Source organism: Hoplias malabaricus, chromosome 1 (assembly GCF_029633855.1).
Source record: "Hoplias malabaricus isolate fHopMal1 chromosome 1, fHopMal1.hap1, whole genome shotgun sequence".
NCBI classification, from domain to species: domain Eukaryota; kingdom Metazoa; phylum Chordata; class Actinopteri; order Characiformes; family Erythrinidae; genus Hoplias; species Hoplias malabaricus.
The window spans coordinates 39,944,416-39,959,378 of NC_089800.1; the positions used below are offsets into that span (position 1 = coordinate 39,944,416).

General features: G+C 39.9%; 1 protein-coding gene across 4 annotated transcripts in view; it reads right to left on the minus strand.

Moving 5' to 3' along the window:
- The window catches only part of phldb1b (pleckstrin homology-like domain, family B, member 1b), a 109,428-nt gene that overhangs the window by 82,174 nt on the left and 12,291 nt on the right, over positions 1-14,963 (minus strand). For all 4 annotated transcript variants that reach the window (XM_066662533.1, XM_066662537.1, XM_066662536.1 and 1 more), the window contains exon 2: positions 3,142-3,243. In XM_066662533.1, the coding sequence (XP_066518630.1) occupies positions 3,142-3,201 (60 nt within the window). In that variant the 5' untranslated portion in view covers positions 3,202-3,243. The remainder of the gene's footprint in view (positions 1-3,141; positions 3,244-14,963) is intronic.

Here is a 14,963-nt window from a genome sequence, read left to right on the forward strand (position 1 = left end):
TGAAGATGAGGTTAATACAGATAATACCATGAGCTAAATGTTGTTGAACGTCAAGAATATCAAACATCACTGTGGTGAACATCATAATTGTCTTAGGGTTGGTTGTCATTTTCTTTGGTGCTTTTAGCTTATACAGTCCTTAATAACGTCCATGCCAGTTATAATGGTTTACAGTGCATAATGTCATTCTAAATCCTGAAGAGCTGATCTATTTGGGGGCTCTCAGCTCTCACACACTGCTTTGCGCCAAGTGTGTGAGCTTCCCTTCTGTTATGCCTGGAGCCTGAAAAAAAAAAAAAAAACAGAAAAGCTGCGCTGTTGGAAGCCAACTAAAGGGTGGTTGTCATGGTAACGGTGGGATCTGCAAGCGCCTGGGAAGGGATTGCCGAATCTTTTCTTTTTTGCTATCTTGGGATGACATCATCCTCCCGAAGATACAGCATTCGGGTAGTAATAGGCAATCTTTCCTGAATATTTAATATCTTTTAACCTCCAGTCATTTCTCCGCTCAGAAATGACACTAATCTTTGATAAATGGTATAGCATTGGGTTAATCCAGCTAGCCATGACCCTTTAAAAGAGATTATCTAGATCAAATTAGCCCTGTCTGTTAAGGAACAGAGAGGTTAGGAGGATTTCAGAGACAGAGAACTCTGTGTGAGGACATGAGCAAGTGAAGGGTTATAACAGCCCTGTTGTTAGAATTACATCATCGGGACTGGGATTAAATGGCAAGGATGAGCTGCAATTGTGGATTGCATTTCCACTGACTCGGCTGTACTCTGCTTCTTTGTTTTTCTATTAGGTACATGTGGTACCTGACACTGTGGATTTTGAAAGGATTCAAACATTCTTGGATTAGTGGCTGACAAAATAACCAAGCAAGAGGAACGAGAAAACTCTGCTGATCTGTCTGAACAGTGTTCAGCATTACAACATCAACAACATGCAAATACATGATATGTAAACAATGCTTAACACTACCATTAATGTAGTTATGGTTTCCAAAGTCTGTGATTCTGTTAGAGACAGTGTTAGCGACAGCGGGACTGGGGTAAATGACCATGGTAAACTTTTTGTTTAATCTCTCGTGTCCTATAGGATTTATAACATTAACCCTAACCCTAACCCTAACCCTGGGTAGGATGCTGCACGTACATCTGACTATTCTTCTGAAATGGAGGGTCTTAATACGGAGTTTGTTCTCTTTTTTGATTTACTAGCAGCCGGTGCTCTACTGGGAAGGCTTCAAAGAAGACATTTAAGCATTGCTCAGAGGATTTAACTGCAGCTGCAGGAGTACTAGTGAGGTCAGGTATGGATGTTGAATAATTGAATCCATGCCAAAGATTATTTGTATTTTACTAAGTAGGTCACAGTATTCTCCATTACTGCTTCAAATCTCAGTTCATCTTGATCATGAAGGGCTGGGTAAGAATGTATCTTGTGTGGGTATTTAGGGAAAAACACAAAATGTGCATGGCCCTCAGGACTGAAACTGACCTTATGCCAGCATTTCATGCTCTATCTGTTATTTCTCTGTTTCCCTGTTGCTTACTACCTGGTTAATATTCTGCGACCTTGTATCCCCCTGTCCTTTCTCTTTCCCTATGTTAGCCTGAGTTAAAGCTCTTTCCCACATTGTCTACCAATTGTATGCTGTCAGAGTTCCCCTCCTTCAAAGTCAAAACAAGTCAGAATGATTTCTAAAGGCAAGTTTATTTATAGAGCACCTTTCATACACGGGGGCAATTCAAAGCGCTTAAGAGTGTGAAACGAAACAGTAAAAAACTTAAATTAAGAGCAAGAATGAAAAAACATAAAAGGCATTTAAAACAATTAAAATAGTACAATAAAAGAAATTAATAAATTAAAAATTAATCAAGAGAAATAAAAACACTAAAGTGCAGTTCCTGAATAAAAAGTGAAGAGTATTCTAAACTGAGCTGTAAGCCTGCTCAGATATCCACCCAATCCAAACAAAGATAACATGCCTTACAAAATATTATGAAAGTGAGTATGTAACATGTTAAGACAAGGGAAGAGTGAATGCATCTACACGAAGGGTTAGCACTGTTCTTGTACAGTTTATACAAACTGCACAATACTCCCAGGCTACACTTACAATTTAATGTCGACAATAATGTCTTGGCATTTCTTAAGCTAGCGTACAGATCCACAGTTCTCAAAGCTCAGTTCTTGTTTGATGTTTGATGTCTGAAGTTTGCTTTGAGTCAGTTTTGTTCCGGAGCTATGAGTCTACTGTGGCCTAATGCATGTCTACACTATGTACCTCAAACCACATCATGTTGTTAAGTGAGCTGGCTAGATTAGGTCATTTCTAACTGAACACAATGGGCATTGTATGACACACTGTTATTTCTTATAATGGTCTAATATACATATTTAACATTTAGTCAAAAACAGCCTCTAATTTTTGAGATATGTGTTGTTTTTGTACCGTAGGTATCAGTGAATCAGTGTCTAAAATCATTTGTGTCAGACGTTAGGACAGGGATCCTGTCTCAAACTGTGTTTATTAGCTAAAGGACCTGTTGTATTTTTGAGGTCTGTATTAGATTGTTGTTCTTCAGTTTCATGACTGTGTTACATTTGCTTCCAGAATCTTTGATATGGTGTGGAACATTGCATTAATTAAATCACAACTGATTTCTGCCCCCTCCAAATGTTGCACAGTGCGGTTCCTGCAGGGTTGAGCCCAGAGTACCAATGATGGAGGCTCTATTCTCCCTATTACATGTCAGTAGAAGATCAAAATGACTTTGAAGCTGTAGTTTTAAGGTAAAAAAAAATCTATCTATCTATCTATCTATCTATCTATCTATCTATCTATCTATCTATCTATCTATCTATCTATCTAGGTGTATTGCTCAACTTAAGGTGGAACTGCTCATTAACTTACCATTAAACATACTGAGAGTACTAAAAAAATCTAAACAGATCAAGTTATAAATGAGTTTCTGTGGTTATTCAAACAGTGAATGAAAACTTTAGGCTTCAACCATGAACAAGGTACAGTTGACTACTTACTCAGACATACCATTCCACCTTAAAAGATGCATAGCTTTCAAATGTAAAATAGAATCATCCATATTGCCTTTAAGTGATTAAAAAACTCACCTGCAACACCTGATGTGTCTGGCGTCCATGCTCTGACTGGTTTCTGTTGAGATGATCCATGTCTGTCGTGTTATCTGTTACGCTGCCTAATATATCAGCATCCTGTAACACACAAGGACAGCCTTGAGAAATCTACATTTCTCTATTGTTATGCCTGAACAAAGTTGCAGTGTGTTTTTGAAAGTTTCTTACAGTGTATCTTCTACTGCTATACTCCTTGTATCAGCATGGTTAAAGTGTACATATGACCAATATCACATTCATTTGTGGATGTGAAGCCGCTAACCTAGATCTTCTGCTTCCTGCTTCCTTGCCGTTCAGACGCTTTGCTGCTTAGCTCTGCTATCTTCTATTTCTTTCCTTTTATTTTTTCAAAGAAATCTACAAAGATAGGCTACGTCAATACAACGCGACAATATGCAAAACACGACAATCCTATTTCTCTAGCATCATCAACAATAACACTAACAACAGCAAAATCCTCTTCACCGTGGTCGACAGACTTACTAACTCACCCACACCGATGGCCCCTGAATTAGTATCAACTGAGAGATGTAATGAGTTTGCATTCTTTTTCAACACTAAAATCCAGAATATCAGACAAGCGATTAGTACATCTATATCCAACAATGAGTCTGTACCCTCTCCATCACCTCATAAAAACTCCTTAGTTAAAATGTCAGAGTTCAGTACTGTTGATAGTAATATTTTAATTGACACAGTTAATCATCTCAAATCATCCACTTGCAGTCTTGACACACTACCAACCAATTTTTTAAAGAGTGTGTTTCACACTATAGCACTAGACATACTCCACATTGTAAACACCTCACTCATGTCGGGGGTTTTTCCGAGCTCACTAAAAACTGCAGTTGTAAAGCCTCTTCTAAAAAAGAACAATTTAGAATCTTCTCAGATAAGTAACTACAGGCCAATTTCTAATTTACCGTTCATTGGCAAAATCATTGAGAAAATAGTTTTCAGGCAAATCACTAGTTTCTTGTCCATTAACAGTAGCCTAGACAAATTCCAGTCTGGGTTCCGGTCTAATCACAGCACTGAGACTGCTCTAATCAAGGTAATTAATGACATCCGCTTAAATACAGAGGCTGGAAAGGTATCTCTTCTATTACTTCTTGACCTTAGTGCTGCCTTTGATACCATTGACCATAAGATTCTTATAGATAGACTCGCAAACTGGGTTGGACTCTCAGAAACAGTCCTGAAGTGGTTCATTTCTTACCTGGAAGGCAGGAACTACTTTGTAGAAATAGAAAATAATATTTCAGAGAACATGCCAGTAACCTGTGGTGTCCCCCAGGGCTCTATTCTTGGTCCACTTTTATTTAATTTATATATGCTTCCTCTTGGCCAGATTCTACAGGACTATGGGCTGTCCTATCACAGCTATGCAGATGATACTCAGATTTACATGGCCCTGTCCCCAAACGACTCTGGCCCAGTTGACTTATTAAGCAAGTGCCTTGAACACATCACAAACTGGATGGGACACAATTTTCTGCAGCTGAATAAAGATAAAACTGAGATTATACTATTTGGGAATAGCACTGAGAGACAAAGATTGGCTACGTATCTGGACTCGAGAGCCCTCAAATCTAAAGAACTGGCTCGCAACCTTGGTGTATTAATGGACTCAGATCTCAGTTTTAGTAGTCATATTAAAGCGGTTACTAGATCAGCATTTTACCATCTTAAGAACATCAGTAAGATTAGAGATTTTCTGACTAATCCAGACCTGGAGAAACTTATCCATGCTTTTATTTCTAGCAGGATTGATTACTGTAATGGTCTCTTAGCTGGACTTCCAAAAAAGACCATTAAACATCTTCAGCTGATTCAAAATGCAGCTGCCAGAGTTCTCACTCGGAGCAAGAGAAGAGATCATATCACCCCCATCCTCAAATCCTTACACTGGATACCAGTCTGTTACAGAATAGACTTTAAGGTGTTATTACTGGTTTATAAATGTTTAAATGGGGTAGGACCAGTGTATTTATCAGATCTGCTACAGAGATATGAGCCGAGCAGAGATCTCAGATCTTTAGGAACTAGTCAGTTAGTCCTGCCTCGGGTCAAAACTAAACATGGAGAGGCAGCATTTAGCTACTATGCCACTTTTAAATGGAACCAGCTGTCTGAGAATATTAGAAGTGCCCCAACGTTAGACACATTTAAATCAAGACTTAAAACACTCCTGTTTGAGCAGGCTTACAGCTCAGTTTAAAATATTCTGCACTTTTCTGTAACGGCATTTTATTTCTTTTATTTCTTTTCATTTATTGTCATTTTAAATTGTTTTAATCATTTTAATCATTTTACTCTTTTTATGTAATTGTCTTATTGGAATTTATGATTTTACTCTGGCTTTTAATGTAATTTCTTTTTCTGTAAAGCACTTTGAATTGCTTCTGTATGAAAGGTGCTCTATAAATAAACTTGCCTTGCCTTGCCTTGCCTTGCCTTGCCTTGCCTTGCCTTGCCTTGCCTTGCCTTGCCTTGCCTTGCCTAGACCTATACGGTAAATGTCCTAAACTCCAGAGCTGTGGAGTCGTGGATCACATCCAGTATTTTTGGGTGAGTTGGAGTGGCCCTGGTGATCCAGGACTAATCACTGCTTGACTCACTAATGTTTACACTGATCAGCCAAAATATAAAAAATGCTTGTTTCTACGCCCCTTTTTCATTTTATCAGCTCCACTGACCATGCATGTACACATGGTATTTCTAAGGTTTCACACTGTAGTCCAATCGGTTACTCTGCATACTTTGTTATCCCCCTGTCACATTATTGTTCAATGATCCAGAACCCCCATGAAAGCACCACAGACCATGTATGTTATGAATGGTAGATCATTCTCAGTGCTGCAATAACACTGATGTGGTATTGCTGAATTAGCGTGTTGCTTTGAATCAGACACAGCAGTGCTGCTTGAGTTTTCATAAACCTCCGTGTCACAGCTGGACTGAGAATCGTCCACCAACCTCAAATATCCAACAAACAATGTCTTGTGGGTGGAATCCTGTGTGCACTGATAGAAGAGAACGACAAACACAAACTGTGCAGCAACAGATCAGCTAATGTTTCTGACTTCAGTGGACCAAAAATGTCACAAATCACTGTCTCTAACTGGAACCTCAGGCTTGTAAACCACTAAAATGGCAGGTGAAATGTAAAGGGTTCATTCATCGTGCATTCATGTGTTATGATTTTTTTGGGATTGAAGATGGCTTTGTCGCACATAAGTCCAGACTGATCAGTAGAGTTCATGCTTTTCAACATTTGGAGGGCAATTTGTTGTCTAAAAACCTCAAAAACATTGCTTTTCTGACATGAGTAAAGAGAAAGCCAATCATACTAGACTGAGACAGTTAGTTTTTTTACCCATTTACAAACACTGAGGCTTAGTCAACAAATTAGACCACTTTTGCCCCTGCAAACAGACCAGAGAGCAGATAGTGAGGAAACATCCTCAGGAATTTATAGAAAGTGTTGGGACACATAAAAACAAATGGGATCACAACTGTAGCTTGAAGATATTCTAAATGTCTAGTTAGTGCTGGAGGTCTGCATTTTGTCATGACTGACAGGGCCCTCTGGCCAATCAGCACTCTGCAAGGTTTACACATCATGTTTAGTCCCTTCTCAGCTCACTTGGAACCATGAGTGAGCATTTACTAAAAAAGCACACCGTTCTAGGTACAAGCGACCAAATCTGCCTAATGGAAAAGCAAAAAAAAGCAGAGAAGAGCAGGGTCGAGTAAGTAGATACATTTGCCAAGTGCCAGGAGTGTTTAAAAACTCCAGTAGCTCCGCTGTGTCTGATCCACTAACACCAGTGCAACACAGTGCTGAGATTGAACAACCAGCAAATAATACCTGCATCATGCTTCTGTGTTTGTCCTTACTTTTTAAAGAATAGTTTGAATGGGGTCTAACAAAGTATTCAGAGCAACGGATGGAGTACAGTCTGATCATTTGAGTTCATATTCATCAGCTGGTGATGTCCACTTCTCATTTTATCTATCTGTGTTATCAATGTGAGAGTATGAGTCAAACCCTGGTGTGATTCCCCCTTCAGCTGCTCTGCAATTAATGGCATTGGCACACACGGCAGACAACGTTTACAAACAGATGCATCGGATTTCCTCATTCAGCTGAGTAGAAGAAACAGTCTCACATTCTCAGTCGCTCTCCCTCGAGACCCAACACACACACACACACACACTGCCCTCCCCTGGAATTCCTGCCCACTTACTCACAGCCTGGCTGTGACCTTCTGTTTCACCAAAGCAGAAACAAATGAAGCGGCACTTTAAAAAATGGCTATATTTGTCCATGACCTATATATAGACACCAGTAGAATACTGTAATGTGGCTGAGCCGTTATAAACCCCCATCCCAACAAAGTGCTCGTGGTGAAATCAAACGTGAGACGCTCCAACCTCAGAATTGCGCACAGCTTAATTAATTACAGCAGCTACTCTCCCTATTTGAGAAATGTCAAAACACTTCACATTTAAGAAGTGGTTGCTGGATGGAAGGGTGTCATATTGCATCATAAATCTCATAAAGCTGAAGAACGTCCAGACGTCACACGGTAAAACAACATTCCATGTGATAATGCAAAAGAAACGATGCAAAAGAAATATGCCAAGCCCAACAAAATAATACATACATTCCGGTAAATAAAAAGGAATTTGCCTTTATTGTTAGTTATAGCCACATTTTTGTTACTCACAAGTATTACACATCATCAATATGCAAGTAGGAATACCTCAGAAATCACATTTGAATTCCTAGTGGCTTTCCATTGTTGTTGACTTGAAGCGAAAAAAAAAGGATGTTACCTTTCCGCGGTGGTCCCTTAAATAATGTGCCTTCGAGTTTTTAACCAGCAATGTCTCTAACCATTCTACAGCAAACTGTGTGTATTATTGTCTGTTAGTGGGTCTCCCTTCATAGAGAAGAGCGAAAAAGACTCTGCCTCCCGGTCGCTCTGCAGACCTGTCTGTACACGCTGCGCTGCGCTGAGCTGGAGCCTACATTCCTGCCCAACAGCCAAAACCCTGATAACAGATGCTGGAGCACACTTCAAAAAAATGATGGAGAAGGAGAAGAAAGAAGGGGGAAGAAGGCAGAGGACGATGAAAAGCTAAAAGCAAATTTTGGGTCGTGCTGAAGCATGGACACGGCAAACGTGCAAAATCAAGATTGGGAAACAATGAAGCCACTGTATGTAGGTCATCGGGGTGCATCTACAGAGAAGGCATTGAGGGCAGAGAGTAGGTTCTTACAGTGGGGAAGGGTATCAGTATCTCAACACAGACCAGTGTCTTTATAATGATCACATGACAACTCCTGGCTGGACATGTACAGGTTTGGGGACAAAAGAACATTGGAAGGAGCTTCATCGCTTCCCTTCCAGCCAACACGTGGCACTGACCATGGGAAGCCCATGTAGAGCTGTTGTGTCCCATTTCATTTCAAGCATATTCCATGAAGACAAAGTACAAGTGGACATTTGGGAACAAAAAAAGTGCACCTTAAAAGAACACAAGGAAATATTAGGTATTTATGCTTCTGGGCTCCAACTACAGTGATGGAGTGTAATTCATTTTTACAGCACTGTCCCGGTGGCTGTTTTCCTATCCTCCTCTAGAAGACACAGTGCAGTTTCTGCAGTGCTGAGCCTAGAGCAGCAATGACAGAGGTCTTATTCTCTCTATTACAGATCAATAAAGTATCACAATGATCCTACCTAGGTGAAATACTACCTACACTCTACTACAAAATAAATGTGCTACAAAGGGTTCTTTGAGCAGTGCCATAAAAGAACCAATTTTGGTTCTATAAAGATCAATGTTTGTTAAAGGTTTAAAAATCCCTCCTTCAAACTTAAGGTTCCTTACCCACTAAATACTTAAATAGTTTCTCCATACTGTCAGCTTTTTAGCAGTATCCCAGGAACCCCAACAACATAAAGGATATTTATAAGTCACAATTACACCTTCAGTAGTGTCATAAAAGCCTGCCGTTGTCTAAAATTGAGCGTACAAAGCCTCCCCCTCGCTTTCTTTTGGACGCTGGGGATAGCTGTTTGTTGACTTGCATTGGAACAGGACGGAAAGACTGGCTTGTTACAGGGCACGTGGTTAAAAAGACCTCTGCCTGCTTGTTTGCTGAATATGCAGCATACCAATGAGGAGCATGCGTGGCAAATTGTGCATTCTTTTTATTCTAACCGTGTCTGCAAGGCCATAAGGAATAGTCAGAGACAGCTTCTTCCACTGACCCCCAGTGCAGTCTGGGACAGAAAACAAGATACCATGCTGTCTGCAATCCAGTTGATAAGTTAGGAAAATGTTTGAGGTAGCAGTTACCCATCCTGGGATTCCTGCAAGTGAGAGTCAGGAAAGCCAAAACTTGTCAAACTAGGATTAGATGCACATGAGCTACATGCACAATTGTTCATTAGAAGTTGTGAAGATCTTTCTATGAAAGAGTTCTAACTTTTCTGTAAGGAATGAAAGATTCTTACCATAAAAAGGAACGTTTATCTGCACAGTAAAGAGTCTTGCCCTTGTCTCTGTATTTGTTAAGCGTAGTGTTCCTGCCTGCCCTAGGGAGCCCAAGTCTACTGTGTGTAGGGCTTAAGTGTTGCCCACCACATTACACAAACCTTTGCAGAGATCTTAATACATGGCTTTGATGATCTCTTTTAGGTGAATATAGGCAGGGTGGGAGAAGTACACTTCTGTCTTGACCTCAGTCCCACGTAGAGACAGTATACTTAACATCTTTCTGTTTGATTACCAAAAATGTGTGGGGTTGTAATATTTTTTGTTGATTTATAGGAGATGTATAAATATATTGTCTACAAAAATCACTACTAATATGTCATTTAAATGATATTAATTTACATTTAATGTACAATAAATGTACTAGCTTTATGTTGTTTTCTAATGTTATTTTCTTTTTTATGTTATATCTTCTAATATAATTTAAGTATATTTCTCTGAGCTGGCCAAATTACACTCTGAATACACATTAAAAGTGTACTTAAATTATTAATAAAATATAAAAACAATAAATAAAATAAAAATAAAGCAGTGGCAGAAATTATGACGATAAATATTTTTACAAATTGCATCACTTTTAAATTAATAGTAGATTACATGACATTGGAAGCAGATGATGTTACACTAAGTATTTAAATATATTTAAATTGAATTAGAAGACGAAAAGCGTGAAAATACGACTAATATACACAGATTTAGGGGTTCCAGAACAACATAACTTAAGCACATCAATGCAATTTAAGCATGCTTTCTGTTTTCACAAGGGTGCTTTCGGATGCAGGTTGGGGTCCTCAGTGTGTTTCCTCCTCAGATGCACTGAACACAGATCATGGGATGCATAATGACCTGAAATAGGCATTGTAGATGAATGAAAAAGCAAACATCAGGGCCTGGAATCACTGGAGCAGAAGTGGTGCTTGGTAACTAAAAAGTAAGAGCAGTCAGTAGAGCTGTGCAACTGCCTTGTGGGCTGAAAGGAGAGCGGGAACTCCTGGCAGACTTGTCTCTGGTGGGAAGAAGTGACTGTGTTGCTAGGAATGTAGATGTTTCACCACTTGATCCCCCTATGTCAAATCATCCGGCGGTGGTTTTGAGCCTGAGGAGGAATCACAGCAGTGACGGGCTCTCTTCAGTTCTCAATTAATATCATTTCCCTAAAGAACCTCATGAACCTTTAATTTTCTACAGCGTTTCATATTTACATTACAAAACAGTCATTATATGGGCACTTAGTGGCTTGGATGGATTATTGGTCAATAATTTTGGTGGTAAAAACCACTGATTACTGAATGAGGAAGGACAAAGGTATGGAATATGAGCCACGCTCCTGCTGCAGTAGTGTAATAACAGCCTACTGCTACATCCCCAGCGGCATCGAGGATTACTCCCCAGTGGAATTTCAGTTAGACTTGAAGGAAAAGAGAAGGAAAGGGATATTTGCTGCATGTTTATCATTCTTTGCCAGCTGTCTAATCCTAGACAACCACCTGGTGGTAAGTGCCACACTCAAACACTATCGGTCCAATACATACTCACACACACCTTCCTGTAGCTCATCCTCATTATAGGTTAACTACGGGAGACAGTGCTGCACATTAAAGCAAAGAAGAATGTGGTCATCCCATTAAGCCAGACAGGTCATGTGACCAGTGGTTTAGCTACCAGCAGTATCTTTATCTGTAGCAACTGTACTGGACCCACTGTTTGGTGGTATTTTGTGGAGATACAGTTTGTTCTTTATTTGACCCCTTTTCGTTTGCCAAATTTGGTCACTACCAGTTTTATGATGCTTTTCCACTGCATGACCCCTGCATGGTACCACGTTGGTTTTCCACTAGCACAGTCACCGAAATGTGGGTGGTGACATCATAAACCCCATCACTAATGGGAACCACTAACTTGGAAACCAGAACCGCAATGGTAACATTATATGATGTTTATTCATATGAATTTGCATGTTGTTTTTTCAACCTGAACATAGCTGCGCATCAGTTCAGACAGATCTGTATAGAAGTTCGCCACCAATCCGAGAAACGTTCAAAATGTCCAAACGTACCTCTTCAAATGTCAATGGCATAATGTTACAAACTGAGATTCTGAGTCGGATAAAAACAAATGTGATTTCTATTGTAGCTTGGGTACTTTACAGATGGCTAGTTTGTGATGGTTGTCTGCTTTTAGTCATCATTGACAAGTCTCTCTGGCCAGTCAGTGCCCTGCAAGGATTATATATAGTTATATACCAACTCTGCCAGCTTGGAACCACCAGGTACTAAAATAAGTACCCGGTTTCAGGTACCAGATTTACAATGGAAAAGCAATAAAAGCAGAGTCTAGTAGATTTGTGTAGGCACCATGCAGTGGAAAAGCACAATTTACTGTTTCTTCTGAACTCATAAGGAGTTTGTCCTCATTGAGGCCATTATTGATTTTGGATGATTAGTTCTGGATCAGAAAAACATATCCAACTCCAAATATCCAAATATATTGTATGTTTCTTCATTACCACAGAAAAAGATGTTTCCCTGCTGCACTTCTAAATGTTGGGTGCCAGTATGACCTTCTAGCTGAGGCCTGGCATTGAACATGATGACCAGTCCAGACCATCCTTTTTTATTGGCATCCTGTATTAGAAAAGACATTTGGAAATATATTCTGAAGCCCCTCCTGAAATGAAAGTCTGGCTACACTTCTGCATTAGTGCAATTGGTTTGAGACACAACGTAGTTATGATCCATACAGTCTTTGTTAGGCCACTGCACATAGTATAAATGTCTCTCAATGAGGAATTGGAACAGGCCATAGTTGTAGCCCCACTATAGCTGTCTTCAAAAGCACACAACAAGAGCGCTCTCTCTTTTCCAGCAGCTGGTTGACAATTCGTTGGCTGGAAGACACATGGCAACACATTGCCCAAGGCCTTTGCTTCTCTTTCAGACACCAAGCTTCTGCAGATGGGTTCCAAGAGAACACAGATGTGGAAAACTGGTTGCGTAAAGCACTGCATTGTGCATGTCAACAGAATACTGAAGGGCAGACTGAGGAATACTTGACATTTCTCTGAGCATATGATTATGGCCACTCGTGTACCCAGTGAAAGATGTGGCCAGTTAAACTGCTTTTTTTCACTTTAGGCCACACCACAAATATGAAGCCAGACGGCTCAAGGGAAAACGGGACAAGGCAGTAAACGTATCCTTAGCTAGAAATGTGTATGCAGCTGTTTACACACACTTTCACATTATGTAACAGTTTTTGGATGGTGTGCAAAAGCCATTTTTTATAATGGAGATGCATTATGCTGGGGGACACCTGCTCTTTCAACATTTTATCTGAAGCCAAGGATGTAAATCGAGATTTTGTCCCACTGAGATTTTTGGAACATTTCTGTGAGGATTGGAAGATATTTGGCCAAATTAGGTTCTGGGGACAAAACGTTATTTGAAAGGTTTTTAAAAAAGCTCAATTTCTCTAAAAACCACAGCTCACATCTCCTAACCAAATGCTTTGGATACTTGGCACTGGGCATAGTGATCTTAGGCACATAGCTATCCCATTTCATGTCATCCATTTTATGGGAATATACAACGGTACTGTCGCTGTCCAATGAAAAATGTGTATCTCCATTGTTGTCAATTTATAGTGTACTACATCATTTAAATGCAGCAGACACCCTTCACATTTTACATGGACTTCCATTAAAAGATAGAAGTTTTTTTTTTTCCTTTTCCTGTAAAGCTACTATTTTTAGTAGCATGAGACACATGCTTTTCTTAGGACAGCGACAATATGCACCTGATCAGCTGTCACCACAATTGGTGCAGTTCATAGTATCCAGATTTACTAATTACAAGGGCTGTTTAGATGTTTGGACATACACCTTGGCAAATCTATGCAGTCTACAATACAAAGATTGAAAAGAATCTAAAACTGTCTCATGGTCTTCCCTTCTTCGTGAATGCTTCAAAGTCTGGCAGTAAAAAGATTATTAGCCTTGTAAGAGCCACCTGGGGTTGTTTTATAAAGCTGAGGGGAATCTCTGGTATTCGCCCACTGAAGCTTCATTGTTTCTGAATACCAGGAAGTTGCCTGCCTTGCCAAGACCCCTAGACAAGTGCAGGTCAAAGGAACACCATCAAAGGTTTGTTTGGACATGTATCTGTTAATCTCAGTAAAATATATGGCCTTCCTTTATGGGTCACAGAGAACAAAAGGAAGAGGTAAACTTAAATTGGGTTAGGCGCAGGCACAGCATGGAGGAATGCAGGAGTGCAAAAACAAATGCAAACAGAGAAGAAGATGGACTCTTAGGCAGGAATTATAATTCTGTCTTGGCTGGACAATGCGAGAATCTGTATTTTTATCTAGGGCTGTATTTAAAAAAGGATTACGAAAGCAGCAGCCAGCATTTTAACTCATTCAACTGATGCTTGCGAATACGCATGAAGTAGCAGAATGGATAAAACCATTTCCCTGATTATTAGAGTCTAATATACAGCTCTGTCAGGAACACTAGTTTACAACAGCGAGGGTCCTTGGGCATGAGGCATAGCACTAGCACTCCATTGGCCTTAATCTGTAAGATATTTATGACTGTGGGTCACTGCTGATAGCAGCAACGTTGGGTCCGGAGCCTACCCGGAATCACTGGGTGCAAGGTGGGAACACATCCTGGAGGTGGGGGCCAGACACACACACATAAACACCTATGGATAAATTTGTGTTGGCATTCCACCAATCAACGTGTGTTTTTGGACTGTGGGAGGAAACAGGAGCACACAGAGAAAACCCACGCGGACACTGAGAGAACACATCAAACTCTTCACAGACAGTCATTCCCAGTGGGACTTAAACCAACAACCTCCAGGTCCCTGGAGCTGTGTGACTGTGACACTACCTGCTGTGCCACCATGCCACACATGTTAAAAATTTGTATAACAAAATCTTATTTTACTGGTGATGCATTCAGATTTATAGATGCAATACTATTTTATTTATGCATACATTTTTTGCTGTACTACTGTTACCCATTTTTAAGAAAGAACAACCACTATTTACATAGTTGTTACATTTGTTGTTAATGTGTCACTAACCAGCTATTAAGTAAAAATTAAGTATGACCAAATATATATTATTACATCAGATGCAATGTTCCAGGTTAAATAAAAAAAAGAAGAACAGCAGTGCCCAATCCTACCATGTGTTCACATGCCAAATCCAAT